General features: G+C 37.1%; 1 protein-coding gene across 1 annotated transcript in view; it reads right to left on the bottom strand.

The window, feature by feature from the left end:
- Positions 1–18,984, bottom strand: part of LOC139722901 (uncharacterized) — a 40,303-nt gene extending 21,319 nt beyond the window's left edge. Inside the window, exons 1-2 of the mRNA XM_071634182.1 lie at positions 18,807–18,984; positions 7,462–7,677 (exon numbers count right to left, since the gene is read on the bottom strand). Of these exons, the coding sequence (XP_071490283.1) occupies positions 7,462–7,558 (97 nt within the window). The 5' untranslated portion in view covers positions 7,559–7,677; positions 18,807–18,984. The remainder of the gene's footprint in view (positions 1–7,461; positions 7,678–18,806) is intronic.
- Between the last annotated feature and the right edge of the window lie 469 nt (positions 18,985–19,453).

Here is a 19,453-nt window from a genome sequence, read left to right as displayed (position 1 = left end):
TGTAGACATGGTGGAAACAAGTCTACAGCTTTTCTTTTTGTACATGTGACATATTGTCCCACGTGTCTGTTTGCTATCTTGTTTTATGTTTCACTGGGACAAAGGGAAGGAGAAAAAACAAACTGAAATTATTTGGGAGAAACAAAATTTGAAAAGTGTTGACTTAGCTCAATTGCCCCACTTTGGACTTGCTGCAACAGGAAGGTTAATTCTACTCAAGTGAAATTTGAGGACATTAAAAGCTTTGCCAGCTGTCATTAAAGACATCATCAAGCATTTCTGATATAGTTTGCATGAGGTATTAAGCAATACAAGTTATAGGTCTGCATCCATGTATTACTTTTTCATCTCAGATTTCTTGAAGACTTCAATACTCTAAGTACTGGATACAACATTTTCATCTCAAATCTGATGCTAGAGCAGCACTCACTGAATTTTTAACATGTCATATTGTGGAGCACTAGAGGGGACCTTTTATGCATTGTTTCTAATTTTCAATCAAGGGCTTACAGTATCATCCTATGCCTATTCAGATTACAGGAATTTATCTCTGATACAATGGCACATGAATAAAGACATGGAATGGAATGCCTTTATATGTTCTCAAGATTAAGCACTCTTTGTTGCGAGTTACATGTTATATGCAATGATATGTGGAAGAGGGGTTCAAATCAGTTAGGTACCTTTAAGTCCAAAGACATGTGCTATTTCAAAAATGCCTCATAATGCCTTAGCCAGACACCAGCATTCACAGCCCTGCAGGGTGTTCCTATTCTTATAGCAAATGGGGCCTTCACTGCATCCAAGCACCCAGGTATTGAAATTCCACGCAACATGGATGGCATGAATTTGATATGCGCACAGAAAAGGGAAGGAGGGAGGGAGCAGCAGCTTTTTGTTTTGTTTTTTTCCTCATGCACGAGGAAGCCATTCCGTACCTCCCTTGGGGTAAATCCATTAAGACAACAATATCAATGCCAAAATATGTTCAGCTGGCTCCAGAAGGAGCATACTTCATATGCCTCTCCCAGCTCAAGGGATGGCTCACTTACTGCACTGCATAGAAGTTTTGTGCCTGGTGGGATGAACAGTGATATACGGGTTAGTCAAATACTATCAGCAATCGCATAAACATGATCACATGATAATGGAGCATTTGATATTTCTGCCCATGGGCAGATAACTTGGTTATGTTCCCCCACCAAAAAAGACAAATATATATACCAGGTATATACTGAAATTGGGGGAGGACATTTTGGGGCTAAATGGCAAGTGGTACTGCGATGATGAATGACGAATTGCTGAGTAAAATTAAAGATTCAATTGTCAAATTCCATAAAATGTAAAACTCAGTGATGGATGCTAGCAATGCATTCATGGAAATGTACTCTCTAAAAAAAAACCCGCGTGAAAATATTCACTCTTGAAGGAGTGAATACAAAAAAGAGTGAATTTAGAGTGAAATTGGAGTGAATTTTGAGTGAAAATGTTCATTTTCACTCGTTTTAGAGCAACCTCAGGGATCACTCCAAAATCTTCACGTGATCCCTGCGGGCGGTCACTCCAAAATTCACTCCAATTTCACTCTAAATTCATTCTCTTTTTTGTATCCACTCCTTCAAGAGTGAATATTTTCACTCAATTTTTTTTAGAGAGTAATTTTGGGAAGCAATGCGTGATAAGATTGGGTATGCACTGCGTGCCCAGAGAACAAATGCACACTGTATGTCCGTTGGGCTTGGTGATGAGGCCACAATAGTAATTTAAAGATTAAAAAATACTGATTTAAAAGTTTATGTGTGGCATTCACCATAACAAGGTGGTTCCTGACTGCAAGAACATTCTCCCAGAATAATAACAAAATGTACTCCAACTACTTAAACATGGTTCAAAAATACTGGAAAATGATGTGGCTCATAAAGTCCTCAGGAGAAAGTGTATAGCTTTGAAAACAGCACATTACCATCAAAACTGTTTTTTTTTTTTCGTTACAGATATTACAGGTGGCTCTAAGTTACTTTTTAGAATCAAAATAGCAAAGCATCAAATGTTCCCATCTTAGGTGTGGTCTGTAGAAAACTGAACTGAATCTCAAATAGCAAGTTTTCATTTATACTTTGTTGAATAATCAAAGGTAATGACATCTCAATCTCATGTTACATCATAGCCATAAAAGTGAAAAAAAAATGACCTTTACACAAGTTTATATTGACCTAATCAAATGTTTGTACAGAATGCTTTCATACTGACATTGGCTTTCAAAACTTTATAATCAAAATGGTATGTTGATGCTACAAAGTTAAGTTTGCTATGTTTACTCTATATGCTGAATATTTTGCAGCCTGGCTTTTATTTTCACAAATTTTGGAAGTCAAGTACTATTTGCAAATTTAAAAACAAGCAAAAATATCAACTCCAACCAGATATGAATGTGACGTGCATGCATACGTCTCTCCGTTCAGTCCAGTACTGCATGATCACGAAGTTAACCACTCACAAAGTTGTTGGGAAATCTTGATTCGTGAAAAATTCAAGACTCGCTAAATATATGGCATAAAAAAATTATATACAGTATAACAGTGCATGTTTGTTTGAGTATGTTCATTCACATGTATGATCTATTTGTGCATCTGTACAGCAAGACTGCCTACAGTGGACTCACATGTATGTACACATACTGCAAAAAAAAAAAAAAACTTTATGCACGCTATGAAAAAGGAAATCTTGAAGTATTTTACAGTGACTAAGAAAGTGACTTGAATAGTTAGAATAATAGAAGGTAATTTGGTAAGCCTGTTGGTTGTCGGCATATTTCGCACAAATGAGTTGCGCACGGTGCCCAGGGCAGATCGCGAAGGCATATATTCATGCCCATCAGCTAGCATGTCTCTCAATTTTCAAGCTTTAGCTAGCATGTCTCTCAATTTTCAAGCTTTGCAATGAAATTTATGAACATATTGGGTAGTTACCCACACAGCTGCATACCTGGAAGTCTTAAATCTCTGTCAAATTGACAGGCCTTACCCAATAACTGCGCTGTAATCACATTAAGGGCTCCAAACAGGGTAATACTTGGTCGATGACCCATGCGATCTTTCTGCATTCAAAATTGGCTCCATTGCTGCACATATGAATATAAATTGCTCCCGTGGTAGCGGTGGTTGCCATGATCTCATCTGATTTATGTGCACATTTGTACGCATGATTGATTTTTGCCTGACTTCTATTTACTGCTAAATTGGAAATTCTACAAGGGTGCACAACGGTCTCCTTTTTTTTTTCTCCGTCGTAAACTGCAGGCTTGGGAAGTTATAGTATGTTTTGGAGCATTACATGTAATCAGTCCACACATTTTGTTACATAATTCCAGTGTCCTTCTCCAGGTCATTAAATGTTATTTAAGTATACGTTAGAATGTATGAATGTAAACTTTTTGCTCAGTAGACACACAATCTGTCTTTATCTGATAGAGTAAATACATGTACACAATGATATCTAAAAATGAAAATAAGCATCCTTGCTTAATTGATATCGAAAGATTTCATTTCATTCATTTCATTTCATTTATCGATTTATTCATTTATATCATACTGAATATCACTCGTTTATTCTCTTGAAAATTTAGTACTATAGGTTCATGCAGTACATTCATTGAATACTGAAACAGAGATAAGATAATACAGAATTATGTATAGGAACATAGTGATGGTATCACATTTCCCTCAGTATCTCTGTCATGCACACAAGCAGACTGGTTGTTGATACTACAATATGTTATGCAGCTTGCAAGTTTTAACCCAATAATGCAGTTCAAATGAAGTGTTTGCTTCCAGCAAACATACACTGAGTTCTCACACTGCCCCCAGGCATCCCCAGTGACTCATAGCAACATATTTGTAATTCATTTCATACTCAACTGTGAAAGTCAGACCCCATTCACACTTAAAAACTAGTTATCCCGTGTATCATGAAGGATTTTTTCTTAACACTATGTAACCATAGGCTTCATTTTTCAATACATACATTACACTCTTTCATCTAAATGAGACAACCTAAACTTGCTAATGAACCTTCTGGGTGTGCAAGCTAGAATCTGAAGCACATTTGTGAAAGATCCTGTGAAGGATCACAGTCTCTGTGAAGTTAAAATGATTCGAAGATACTGAGCTTGCAAACATGCTTATAACACCATGCCTATTCTCAGAACAGTGTCATCTAATAATCAGAATGCTCATCTGTGCCTTGCCTGACAGAGCAACAGATATATTCAAGTGTGCATATTTGATGGGACCAGTCTAGTTACTTACACGTAGTCAGCAGAGCAAAAAAAAATACAAAAATACAAGTAATCCAGTTGAATGCATACATTTTCAACAGTGTTAAGTGCACATTTGTGTTACCAGTATGTATTCCACTGCATTCATTTATTTGGGGTCACTATGATAAGACCACAACCATCTTTATTTTTTCAATGTGAATGGGAGCTTTGGCACACGAGACTCGACATAATCACTCCTCACTTAAACCAGAAGCCCGCAATGAGATGAAGGAGTACACTTTACCTCTTCCTCTCAATATTTGGACCAAAATAATGTTTGCACACACAGTTAGTTAGGGGTGCACTGGGTGAATGATTTGTTTCCATCGTTTTTTCCTACCACAGTTTTAAGTCAGAAATTCTGCACATTCGGTTAACACATGTATCTCTCTTGAGAACACAAAAATAAACATAAAAGTCTATAGGGGACACAAATAGAACCAAAAAAAATGTTATCATTGTTCTGGTGTTTTTTTTAACTTACCTTAAATAAGCTACCAGGACAGATGGTATGTTCAAATTAATGAGCATACAGTACAGTCTATAAGCTGGCTTTCATTTTTTGAAAGAGATTTTTTTCTTTTAAAAAGCCATATTGCCCCATGAGATTTGACCAAATGACACTACATCTATATCCATTTATGTGCTAAAGACTGAAACATAGTATGTTCATTGTTGCACTGGTCATCTTCAAATTGATCTAATAGGGTTATAATAATGTAACAGGAATTGTTTAATCTCTTGAAGACAATCACTATAATCTGTATTGGGACACACAATGCTTCTAGCCCTATATTTCTCTTGTGTGTTATATTTGTTTTATTCTAATTGTTACCATTCATCATAAACTTCCATATGAATGAAAGAAAAAAATAGATAAAAACTTTCTTTTATTGGAGTAATTCTTTATTGTACATTATTACCTTATCTCATTGTCTGATCAGTTCTAAAATTTCTCTAATTCTTTAAAATTGTGAAATATTTCTGCCTGATGGTTGGCATTTTTATTGTTCATAAGGAAGGTCTTTAGAAATTAGGCAAAACAATATACCATTGGAAAATGTAGCTTTTGAAAAAATGAAAGAACCTTTAGAAATAAATTTCATGTTTGGCTGTATTTTGTGCGGACATGTGACATGAATACAAACATATGCATATACGCCGTTTACAATGACACATGAATGTCATTAATGTTATTACACAAAGGAATCACATATTTTACTGGACATGATCAATATATATTCTTTATATCAGTCATGCATCAAAGGTCTTACTGACAAAGCTATACATGTATATATACATGATGTAGACATAAAGAGAATTTTAAGAGATTTTTTTTTTCTACCTATGCTGATATTTGTGGGGTAGAAGACCTGCGGGTCATGGTAATCAAGTTTACCTTTTCTTGCCCCTGGCAGCTCTGTTTTCTATGTCACAATTTTTTTTTTTAATTTGTGCTTTGTCTCTGTGTTATAATTTTTCTTATCTTTGTTATACTGAATCAAATTTGTTCTGTGTTTACCAATGAACACATTTTAAATACCAAATAAATAATAATAATACTTCTTTTCCCAGGTGTGTGTGTGTGTGTGTGTGTGTATGTGTGTATGTGTTGTGTGTGTTCAAAGAATGAGGGGTGGGGGAAGTATGTGTGTGTTTGCATCAATCTCAATGCTCTGGACCGATGTCGTCAGAGCGGGAAGACCAACGCGTGATCCAAACAATCTCTCAATCCCCTCCTTGCTCATCCATCAACACATTTTTAAGCGAAAACACAAGTGACAATCCCCTCAAACAACGGGCCTTCCTCCCCCACCCCCAAACCTGCCCCTCTTCGTACCATCCCATTATCAAAAGCGCATCACGAGAAGATTCTAACTCTTCTTCTTCCTCCCCATCTCTCTGCTCTACTTCCTCACGATTGCTGCTGCAGGAGAAGAAAAAAAAGAAAGAAAGGCCCTTGTAACACGCATTTTGCCCTTTTCCAGCTCATTCCCCCTTATCCTCGACCCTCGATCAATGGTCGAGCTCCATTACGTATGAAGAGCAACGACTGCGTCTGCATCCGCACGAGAGAGAGGTGGGTTTAATGCGCCTAATCATACACCCGGCAAGGGATGGGAATGAAAATTAGAGAAGTGTACCACTAGATTAATGAACACGTGGATGAGTGAGAGGAAGAGTTGTAGCGGCAGAAAGCATGCAGCAGTGGAGAATTTATTAAATCTATGGAGTACTACAGGATAAAAACATCACTTTTATCTTGTTGCCTGCCTGCAAAATTCTGTCTGTCGGGAAAATTTGCTTGCAAGAATCTTGTACAATCATGGCAACTGTGTAGTCTGAAGAAATGACAAATGGAATTCAATCCCAATGAATTTAATTTTGCATCAGTTTTTTTTTTCCCGAGGTAATCTCAAGAGAACCTATACTTCTGCTCCACTTAATCTCATGTCAGACACTTGATTAATTGATACCTCAATTCTGAATCAAGATGCCAATCCTGAGAGACAGAAAGTCTCTGTCACTTACAGTGAAATTCATCAATCTATGTGACTTTGAATTCAAATCGGCTCTATTTGTCTGCTGGTGTAGATTGGTGCAGCTTCAGTAGCAGTATCTCATTTGATGCAATGTTTGATGAAAACAAGACTGAAATACTACAACAACAGTGGTGGAGATTACTTAGAAAGTTTGAAACTGAAAAAAATTTCAGCTCATTACCTAGCAGTAGGTATACTGATTCTGCATGCCAACATTAATTATCATCATTTTTCTGTCTTTAGGCAGGTGGTGGGGTTGGGAACAAGAAACAAACAGAAAATGGCCCATAATCTCATTCTCCCATTGCAGGTGAGTGAGAGAATTTGTGCAAGAGAAGAAGGGTATGTTGACTGTTATTCTAAAGCATTTTCTAGAAGGACATTTTCTTTATTAAACCAGCCATTTTAGATGTCATGAAATAAAAAAAATATATATACATAGGTATATGAAAGAACAAAGCCAAATGCCAGAGGGGCTTGAACACTTGAATCTTCATATTTTCAACATTTCCTCTGAAAAGAGCCCTTACTAGCTCAGCCATTGATTGAAAACTGATCATTCTGCAATATGATGGAAATCAATGAAACATATCCCCTTACCTGGCAGCTTGGGTTGTTGGCTGGCAAAGACCAGTAGAGTTAGACTCCACGACAGGAGTTCCGTCAGCAACAGCATCTGATGAATAGGTCTCAGCATTTTGTACCTCTTTTTTTGTGTGTTGTCTGTAGATCTGATGAACCCCCTCCTTCACAAATCTCTTCCAAACTTCATGCTTTGTTCCTCATGTACGAAAATCCAGTAGACGCAATCAGACACTGGGGGAAAAAAAAAATATATGCTAGAGTTAAATGCTATGTAATGAAACTTAAATAAAAAAGAACAAAACTCTATACAGTATTAAAATTCTCCTTGTAAACTTAACAGGTGTTCACACAACACAGATCAGTCTCTACACATTTCCCTACATCTGGCTTACAGTACAAAATGGGTTGAAATTGCAAATTTACATCAAACATTGCATTTTCTCTATATATACAGTAGCATTTACACAAATGATGGTATATATATATCACAGTGTCACTCTGTCATTCTATGTTTCCAGTGCTCAATAATGTCTGATGAATTACTGACAATTTTGAACAGTCAAACAAGAGTTCCTTCATTATTGTTCTTTTTTCCTGATTATTTGTTCAATTCAAGTAAAGGTTTTCTTTGAGATACTTTTCAAAGAAAGATAAGATACATATTAAATACTTACATACATACATACATCGTGTACATCACATGTAAATACATATTTCAAGAAGTATGTAACTGCATTAACATTTTTCTAAAAGACAAAAACATACAGTGTATATTCATTTACAAATATACATGTGCATATAACCATTTGAACACAGGGATCTGTTCTATTCTTTTCTGCTTGCAAGGTCTGTGGACACTGGCACGTATCAAATCCTTCACAAGCTGCATGTGTAGTTTTCAATGATTCATGATGATATTTATGTTGCACATGTTGAATCAATTCTAAGCCCCATCCACGTTTGGATTTTAGGTAAGAAAAAAAGAAGATTCATAGGTCCCAACAAAAAGTACAAAGCATCAAGGTTTTGTCATAGAACAATCAAACAGAAATTAAAACAAATGTGGGGCAAGTCATGTCACATGCCTTCATGTAGAAAAACAATAGATCATTACTGATATTACACATTGGAAAGATCTATATCACAATGATCAATGGGTATAAATTTCTTCCTTTTTTCTTTCTAGTTTGTTTTCTAGTTCCAAGGGGTCTCCATTAGTTAAAGGCATAGATAGAATCAAATATAGAAAAGATAAATAATTTGACAAAAATGTACTTCATGAGTATAGGGGGCAAGTATAAAGTTCACTGCATCTGTGAAGTTTCATAAACTCTCCACTCCCCTTATCTGTCAGCTCTGTGTAATATGTAGGCATTATCTCTTTCCCTTTTTCCCCTCTTCTCACTCTCATTGTTTTTGCTTTTTTTTTGTCATATCAGATCTATACCAAAATGAAAGTCTGCTAGACATGAAAGTGAGCACACATTACAGATCATTCTGAGAGGAGGCTTTAGCAAACAATTTGAGTGCAAATCTGATCTGTCAACACCAGGTGAAATGAAAACAGAACTGAGGAAAAAAGCTCTGGATTAAAATTCCCTTCAAGTGATTTCCAACTGTACACACAGGCAAGTACATAAGTAGTATGTTTTGATTGCCACTGCTAATGGCATTTTAATTGGAATTCACACAGGAACAGAGAAGTGATTATATTGAGCTGTGATACGTCATTCAGACTGAGAATGAAGAGCCCAGAGATGTTCCCTGCTCGGTACATACCATGCAAAAACAGGACGACTCTCTCTCTCTCTCTCTCTCTCACTTTCTCTTCTCCCTACTCGTGTGCTGTAATCATCATAATACATTTATCATCTCACGGCTCACGGTGTTATCAAGTCTGATCGATTTTGATTGCAATCAAACATCTGCGCAACAATTACGGCAGTGGAATCCATTAGGCATATAGCCAGCCAGCATAGACGTTTGGCGGATCCAACCTGACCTTGGCTTGGAAAGACCAACATCATATACACCAGCATGCCAGGGCTGCTCATATACACTGTAGGGATGCGAACGAAGTAAAAGGTGCATCCAGCTCACATGAAGCATTACCTCACTCGTACATTGTCATCACTATCCAAGCAAACGCAGCGGACCTTGGTTCCAAATCCATTCCAGTGATTGATGCACACATGCCGACAAGTAACGCCAGCAGGATCCACTCGGAAAAATTGGGATATCCTGGGTAAACCTTGGATTGACAGACTACAACAGCATCGAATAAGAGGGTATAGAAGCTCTCCTGACACCTGAGCAAATGATGCTATGATTAACGACTTTCTGGCAGGGTGCAGTAATGTAAATAATAGTGTTGAAACAACGAAGAGCTTCCTTCACTGAGTGAACAAATTGGGCTTTGATTTGACATCCTTCATCCAACATGCATTGCTGACTACAATATTTGAGTTTTCATGTCCACGAGAACCATGCAATCAATCTGAGTTGCCAGGGCAACTCTGCAAAATTTTGTATAAAAAAGAAATCCCTTCCAAATATCCTACATGCATACTAGGAACAACTATGATTGTCTTGGTCTTTTTCTACAAACTCTGCAGTGGATGTCAGCACAAAAAAAAAAGAAAAAATGTGAGATGTCTTCTTGCAAATTGCATACAAACTTAGAGAATCTGAATATTTCAAACCATCAAGTGCTCTGTGAAATTAGCACTTTCATACTTTATAGTTATCTTTGATTATATAAGCTATCTGATGATGGTTGGTCAGAAATTGAAATCTACTATTACAGCTTGTACGTGTACATTTTTTCCCACTTTTGCACATTGCAAGTGTTCTTGGGTGTGAAAAACTTTAGTTGTTGTTGGCACAGAGTCTACATGCATATAACTATTTCGCATCACATGGAAAGGATCAAGCAAAATAGTTCACGAATGTCAAGGAGCTTTGTTTAGAATCAGCTGCAGATCTGTCTGGCAGCCATGAAAACAAACAAACAAGCAAACAAACAAACATCAGTTTCCACAATGCTGCTATCAAGGAATAGTGCATTATAATTGATGTACTCCAATGTTGGCCTTGCACTCTCTCCCTGCACTCTCTTTGGAAGATGCTGACACTCCCAATGAACTCTCTCCATCCCCCCAATATCTCCCCAACATTTCAGGTTAACCCTCTCCATACTGGAAATCTCTAACACCATTGACAGTCTTTTGCAGTTTATGGTTGCCATTGATAATGCTAGAGTTGAGAGATTGAGAAGGGGGTCTACATGGTATATAAGTGAGAAAGGCTGAGACAGGGTGAAACGAGACAATGAATAAAGCCCAAAACAACATTACAGAAAGAGATATGATGAAGAGAAAAGCAGAGAAGTGAGCATGGTATACAGTAATTTCAAATGAAAATATGGCACATGGTATCCATAGTGGTTGGACGGTGATAAGCATACTTTGGACGGAGAAGACTGCGAGGAAGACAAAACAAAAAGAAATCGAGAGAGAGAGAGAGAGATAGAGAGAGAGAGAGAGAGAGGGAGAGAGAGAGAGATAAAGAGAGAGGGAGAGAGAGAGAGAGAGTCTGAAAAAAAGAAGGAGTTTCATGTACGGCCAGCCATGGCTTTACACTATTTCTCAAAGATAATCAGTTATTACACAAAAAACATGAAAAATGAAAAGGATTTCTGAATCCAGATCATAATTTCACCACCAAAAAAAAAAAAAAAAATCTTCAAAATGTCATCAAAATCCATTTATACACTGTAGAGTAGTAGACCTACTGCTAACAGACAAACTGAAACCAATACACACAAATGCAAACAAATACAAAAATATCCATGGCCATACAGGGAAAAAAAAAATAATCTCTATAATGCACTGCATGGTTTCCCTTATTCCAAAAAATTTATATGATACTGGAAATAAGGCTGCAGAGCACATTTCATTTTCCACAAAACCATCAAAGCAAGCACAGTTTCTCCTGATACAAATAATTTGGTGCTAATCATTTTAATGAATTGTAAATAATGACTGTGCAACATAACAAGCCTTTTTGGACTTTCTATTCCCATCCCATTTTCCAATTATTTACATGCACAAAACTCTGATATTGAGCTTATGATATGTTCTTCATGTACCTATTCTAAGTTTAAATATTTTCCTATTTTTTCCATAATCTTGCTTTGTTCCTTCAATGTTTTCACTATTACATATCTATACCTATAATGTAATTGATTATGCATTTCTAGTTATGACTTGGAATTGAAGATTTAAAGGCATCATATAGTTTGGGTTGAGATCTAATGTCAGGTTTTTGTCATTTTTCAGTGAGATGATGAGAAACCTCTTGTAAAAGATGAAAGATCATGTATTTTCAAGAGGAATTCAACGTTTATTTGTCAGTTTTGAAATGGCCGAGATATCCAATAAGGGCGATCCTATAATAAAAGGTGGGACCCACCTTTTATTACGATCGCCTTGTTTTACTTTGTTTTTGGATGTTTCAGGTATTACAAAACTCATTTCCATCAAATAAACTCTGAAGTCCTCTTAGAATGGTATGTTCTATACTATTTCATAAGTGGTTTCTTGGTATTTAGTCTCACAAAAATTTAAAAGCCTAATTCTCATAATCTCCATCAATACTATACCATGCCTTTAATGGGATTGGATTGGGCATCATCATCATCAGACCATTGTAGTTACAATGTAGTCTGATATTCTATGATGCCCCTCTCTACATCCCAATCCCTACCTCCGCTCCCTCTTTTTTTTTTAAAGTAAAGTCGAACTTTCAACATGCTGATTAAACCCAAAACTCTCATCCATTTTCTTCTGGTGATTCACCATGCATCATTCAGCCAACCGTCTGATTGCCAAACTTTCTCTCCAATCCACCAGAGATCTTGTTTCAACAAAACAGAGAAACAGAACTAATGAAAATTGTACACTTGAGCCGGACTCAAATTCCTCACTTACATTTATAACTATTAAAAAATGCAGCCCTGTGTGTTCTACTGTTTCTTTCTTGGGTTACTTCTTTTTTCCCCCTCTGTATTTCAATCCATCAATATTCCTTTCTGTACATCATTTTAAATATCTTGTAATAGTTTTCTGTGAGCGCATTGATATAATCTTACATCTCTCCCTGTTAAGAGTTGTAGCAAGTTTTCTTTTAGACTGTACTTTACACATCTACCACAGTTAAAAACACAATTTCAACTGTTGTATATGGATGATACTGAGGTAAATGTAACGATTACATTGTTGCTTTCCATGTCATTGCTGATATCTCATATCATATCTAGCTTTCAACACTGATTTCTCACTTTCTATCCTTTTTCATCTACATTCATCAAGATGAAATCTTTCTTTTCAGTGTAAAACCTGGAAAATGGCCATGAAACCACACACACAAACACACATACACACACACACACACACACCAGGTGCACACACAATATGTACCTCTTATCCATTTTCTTTACCTCATATTAAAGGGGAAAATCACTCACACAGAGCACTTTTCAATCTATCACTCCAAATGGTCTCCATTTTGTGGGCTTGATCTACAATCCCCCATGTTCCAATCACACATTACACTTTGCCAGACACTTGTAGTTTAGAGTGTGATCCACTTCTAGCCATCTCAAGGCTTACAAGTAGATTGGAGTGATAATCACACATTAGCATCTCCTTGTGCGCATTTATTTATATCCTCATGATCTTGCACAACTTGATGCAGGGCCACGAATGGGCTTTCTCCCTCTTGATGAATTGGGCCATAGCTACTAGACTTACATGCACATCATTCCATGTTTTTAGTTTGTAGGAGAAGATGATTACACATTATCTAGATGAAGTTTCATTTATTTCTATTCTAACCTTATATTGTGAATTGCTTGCTGATTGGCCTGCATGCTAGAGTGATTTCTTCATCGATCTGCACATACGTCTGGAAACTAATTATCAACGAATAGAGATTACATACATCCCCCTAATCCCTATTTTGTCACTATGACCTTCACATTGGTATGCCTGAGTGGGCCTGTTAACTTTGCAACTACAATGGGTCAAGTTTGGATGGTTTACTGAATGCTGATCCAAAAGCTTGGCAATTTGTAAAGCTGAGTGCCAGATACCTAAAGAATTTACCACATTCTACTTTCTAGTTCGGCAAACACAAAGAGAGAGACAATGAGGTATTTCTTTCCAAATGACATCTAAATGCAGCACAATACTCTAATGCAAGTACAAAATACATTCACTCATACAAGTTACTTGGATAAATCAGGTCCACTAATAGTGCATACACTTTGGTAATGCCGGGAATGCAGCCATTTTTTTTTTAATCTTTGCTTGTTTGGGTGCCTACAACATCTTTCCGATGTGATACACTATTCATTTAAACTGGGTGGGTTTTTTTGTGATGAAACTAAAGATAAAATTATAAGAATGAATTCATCCTTTAAGATAACAATGCAAAGCTTCTTGTAGTTACCCTGCATCACAAAACCAACAAAAAGTCACAGGAAATGGATTTCTAGATAAGAGCAGATTCTGAAAGAGCAGACATTTAGCTTTACTTTGATATATATGGCAACTCAAATGAATTAGACTCACCTAACCTATCTAAAAATTGGAAAGAAAGCACACACTCTGGAAAAGTGTATACTGAGAAAATAGGCTCCAAGGTACTGGGTCTATTCCTGAGCTGTGCTTTGTGCAACGAATGGGACAAAAAAATAGGATGTAAATTTCGTAGCAACAACAATGAAGAGATTATCAGATTAAGCTGATATTAATCATGCTTTTTTAACTTATTCTATCCATGACTAATACAAACTTTCAAAGCAGTAGCACTATCCTTCCAAAAGTTATTAGAGTTGAAAGTGAAGAGTGTGTAAAGGGTTTTTATGAAATGAAAAGGGACTCTAAGACCCACCTAATCACAATATTCTACAAAAAAGTGTTATAGAAAAACTGCTGAAAAGACTTGTACTTCCCATTTGTTTTATGATCCCAAACTTTAGAATGATATAGATGAAGAATTGTTCTTTCAGAAAATATGAACAACTACAGATTGACTAATAGGCTGACCCATTGCATATATTTTGAGTCCTCACACAAAATTGATGCGTGCGACTTTTTTTTTTTTTTTGGTTTTGTGATGCACGGTCACATATTGCAATGTCACATACTAGCAAGTTTATGCCATTTGTGTGACTGTGGATGTCAAAAAAAGGCATCAAAAAAAATTCAACATTGATTCATGAACTGGAAATATAATTGATTCACTTGTTTGTTTGGTGGTTTGTTTGTTGTTTTTTTTGGTCACATGTGCATCATTATCACAGGCTTCAGTCTTCATGTCAATAGCCTATGCAAAGATTATTTGCAAACTTAAAAAAGTTACTACCCTTCATAATAAGAACTGTGACTTAAAGTGTGTCAGTCACAATTTCACACCTATAGTACACACAAATCCCATACAGCAGTGGTTTTTTCAGCATGTAAAGAATTAAGCCTGTTGCAGTCACTCAGGAAACCAGAGTGAATGTGGATGATATGGCATCAAAGGGACATAGAAATAAAGACAGAGAGAGAGTGAGAGAATGAGAAAGGGACTTCTACTGGGATCTTTGTTAGATGTGAAAAGAAAGCTGCATGGGGGAGACAAACAGTGAGAGAACGTGATGCTACCAAGTCAGGTGTCGCTACGGGCCTCTCTGTATCTTCACATCAGATGAGAAACGCACATAATAAATGGCAAAGGATCTCTTCCCACGTCGCCGGGGCATACTATAGGTGTGTACACGTATCCCCTGTTTGTGTATGCAGGGGGTTCCGCTTAAAATGGCATTGATTAATGGCTCAGCGAAACTGATGGGATTGGTAGCATTGACAGTGCTGCTAATGGCATTAATGGTGCCGAATTGTGCAGGGGAGCCAGATACTTGAAAGGTAAAGTGGTAATACACCAGCAGGATTGAAAGGGGGGGGGGGGGGGGAAGATGGCGGTGGTAGATGTTGCCTTCCAGATCTGGGCTGCTTTTAAGAGAAATGAAATGCTTCACTTATTTGGTTTGATTTTGATTTCTTGCTGCAAACATCACCGTTTGACTTGAACAGGTGGGCGTTTTTTATTTCATAACAGGAATGCAAATCCTGAATCAAGGATTACAAGACATTGTGTGGGCTTGATTGAAATAATTTGGTACCTGAATGGACAACTCTTGCAAATAAGCAGATTAGCTCTGATAATGACAGTAGTGCTTGCTGAATAAAATGACATTATAAGGCAACAACAATGACAACAACAAATAATTTTCATGATGATACTTGCTGAAAATCTGGAACATAAACCCAAGAAGACTTTACAACAACCACCCTATCCATTAGGAAAACAAAAAGTAGCCAAAAGAACTTGTCAACTGCAACAAATGATGGCATGCATCAACCAGGATTACTTGGGGGGTTCTTGCTTTTGCTGATGTTGGACCTTAGGAGTGTGGCATTTAGTGACACTAAGAATAACATGGTTGGATGAAAATGGGTTAGGAATGAAACAATGATCTATGAGGAATCTTACCTTCACTGAGTGATAGTAAAGTTAATGCTAGTTAGTATTAGTATTAGTATTTACACAAGATATACAGTGAGGCTTCTGAGAAATGGGGCATGTTGGTATTTGATGATGATGATGATGATGATGATGATGATTATGTATAAATGATATGTTAATAATGATGGAGATTAAACAGTGATGGTAGCTATGAAGAAGTGAAGTGGTGCTGTATAATTAATTCAGAAGTGTAGCATAAAAAGACAAACATTATAGGCCTAAGTGTTCTCGACCCGTGAGCTGATTTAAGATTTGTAGGTACGGTTTTGTCTCTCCGGCTTTAGAATGTTTCACAGCTCAGAGCCATTAAAAGCACAATTGGAAATCTTGTTCATATTTCCCTCTCTTTCTCTCTGCCTATCTACAGATATTTGTCTGTCTGTCTGTCTGTCTGTCTCTGTCTCTGTCTCTCTCTCTCTCTACCTACCTACCTGTCTATCTTTCTATCTTTCTCTGTTGGATGTTTCAAGCACTGCACAATAACTGTCTGACAAGTTTCACACAATGTACACTGATTTGTTTGTATTATCATACTATCATAATGGCAAAAGTTATATTTTTTATTTGCATTATTTTGTGTGTGTGATGCGACTTTATACCACGTACCATAATCTACTTTGTTTGTCAACTGACAAAGTATTGATTCTTTTCCTTCAATGTACAACAAAGACCCCTTTGAAAATCAGCCCTAGCTATGGCTGAAAGGGCAATCCATCTTATGAGTGGAGAATGAATAGATAAATAAATTTAAGAATGTATGAAACATAAATGGCTTTATCTAGATTCAATTCAAATGGAGATGTATTTTCCCCAAGGTCCTGATAAAATATTCACTTCTTCCCATTATGCATCAATTTTTCTAATTCAGTTTCCTTTTTTTCCTCGGTCTTTTCCTTTTCCAGTTTTCTTTTCTGTCACCTCCTTCTTCTTCATCTTCTCAAGGTAGTTTTGTGTCCTTTGAAACTTGAAGATCATTGCAGACAAAGTTGTGATAAGTGGCATGCTTTTTGATGGATAGGCATTTGAACAAAGTTAATAACTACTGCACAAGATTTAAAATCCAATTTGGTATAACATGAATTTTTAATTTTAAATGTCATGAGGCATGAGCTAATGTTATATGCAGAAAATGTTGATGTATTAAGTATTAATGAAAGTGCAACTGCCAGCAATCATATTTGTGTTTATGTATGGGAGGCAATTCGAAATGATTATGTACCTTCAACTTAAACTGACCTTTTCATGAGCTATTCCAACATTCTAAGAGGGCACAGAATCATAGTATAAGCATTAATATTAATCAGCCTTTTCAAAGCTTTACAACCCTACAAAAAACAGAAGTGAACATAATAGAAACAGTTTACAGGAAAGCCCTTAGACCATTACCTCAACCCTAGCTATTGCTACACTATTGGATCTAGGACTCCTTCCCTTCATTAAAAGCTTTCTAATATTTTGTAGACACATATACACTTGTGTAATACATAGAGCTCTCTATATGTCTTTCACTCTTCTCCATTTTAGTGGGAATATCAGACCATTACACAGTAAAATAGAACTGTCGCCAAAGTATGTGCCCTGTATTTCGAGCTACTTGCCCACTGACTTTGTGTGTGTGTGTCATAAAAAATAACATTTGAAATGGCACCTACTACTGTATACGCTGTTATTTTTGCGTACAGATATTTTCGCGAATGGGGAGGGCACAATTATTTTTGCAAGATGTTGTTTTCGCAAATTGACAAAGAGTCCATCATAAGCGCACTATTACCTTAGCGCATTGATGAAATTTTCGCGTGGTCTTAAATTCGCGGTCCAGCTGTGATTCGCAAATTCGCGAAAATAACAGCTTAATACAGTACTAGGTTATGTTATCAATGTGCTTAGGTCATTACTTGTTACAAATCGTATTTTTAAACTAGAATTTGAACCACAAGCTGTTTTTCACCAGTAAAGAGATTGCCCTTATATTTGGTTTATAATCTGATGAAACCACAACTACTGAATGCATTCTAGACCTAGATTCCAGCCATATGTCGAAATGCATTCAGTTAGGGACAGATTGCTTAATGAGCTCATCAATGGATCTGTTGAGTCAGATTTTAAAATACTCAAATTTGCCTTATTCAGGCAAAGTCACTTCTGCTCTGAATGGCACAATGACTCACTACTGTATGGAAGCTATACAAATTATGAAAATGAAAGAAAACTCTTTGCAACTTCTCTCCCAGTCGTGGCATATCTAATTTGTCTTTGAGGTGAATAGAGTAAATGCTCCCCTCATTGTATTGCCCATACTTTGAGTTGAGTTTGAGGTGAGTTTTACATATTTTTAATGCAGAGAGTTTTGAAAAATGAAAAGTCATACCGTAGTTATGGGTTCACTCGGCCTAGCAGGTAAACTCGGCCCCCAGCGTGCGCATTACAAGTGGCCAAGTTTACCAGCTAGGCCGAGTTTACCCATAACTATGGACATGGTATGACTTCTCAAAACTGAGTTCACAAAATGAAATACATTAAATTAATAGCTACCGTACTGCATATAAGTAAACAAGAATGTGCTGCATTTTCAAATCTCTAAACAGATTTATAGTACTAAACATATTGGAAGCCAACCCTGAAAACTGCTCATATTCTATTACTGGATGAATCTCCCCGCCCCCCCCCCCCCCCCCTCATTTTATTATTTTTAATATGTTTGTTCTACTCTGTGTAATACCTACCGTTCAGTACTATCAATGTAGAATTGGTGGAGTAGCTCCTTATCCAATTGTCTTTGAACGATGCAATCAGCAATAAATCCAACCAGATTGTTCAGTTAATCCGAAACGATAGCGTGACTACGGAGTTTCTTCCAAAATGCAATACGATCATCCAAGTGCACATAAGCTATATAGACTCTAAAGCATAACATATCAAAGATTTAATCAAAGACTGCTATACTGGCCGTACTCAGCGTGCATCATCGGAGCGACTCTGAGCTCTCTGCCCGTTGCCACTGCGGTGACTAACGCTCGGCGCGTCCCTCGACAGCAAGGTAGAATCCACATCGACTGATTGAGGCGCAAAAGGATGCTTTTGTCTGTCAAATAGTGAGAAATGGTGTGAATTGCACGTCGGTGAAATTCCACTTAACGGCGAGGAGGCATCAACGTGAATTGTGAATGAGCCGACAATCGAATTGTTTAATGCAAGCGGGCATCGGGTAGACTCGGTCTCTGGCCATCGCTGACGACAGCTTGGTTTCTCTCTTGAAAGTCACTTGCACTGGCGGCGAGCATGCAGCGATGCACAGACGGCATAGTTTCTCCTCCGTGCTGTTGCGTTCAACAGCGTGTCGGCTGACTTGATCAACATCATGGTAACTCTT

Source organism: Diadema antillarum, unplaced genomic scaffold (genome assembly GCF_040938485.1).
Source record: "Diadema antillarum isolate AM-2024a unplaced genomic scaffold, OU_Dant_1.0 scf00000176, whole genome shotgun sequence".
Lineage (NCBI taxonomy): Eukaryota > Metazoa > Echinodermata > Echinoidea > Diadematoida > Diadematidae > Diadema > Diadema antillarum.
Note: the sequence above shows the minus strand (reverse complement) of the source record. Positions and strands in the feature narration are given on the sequence as shown.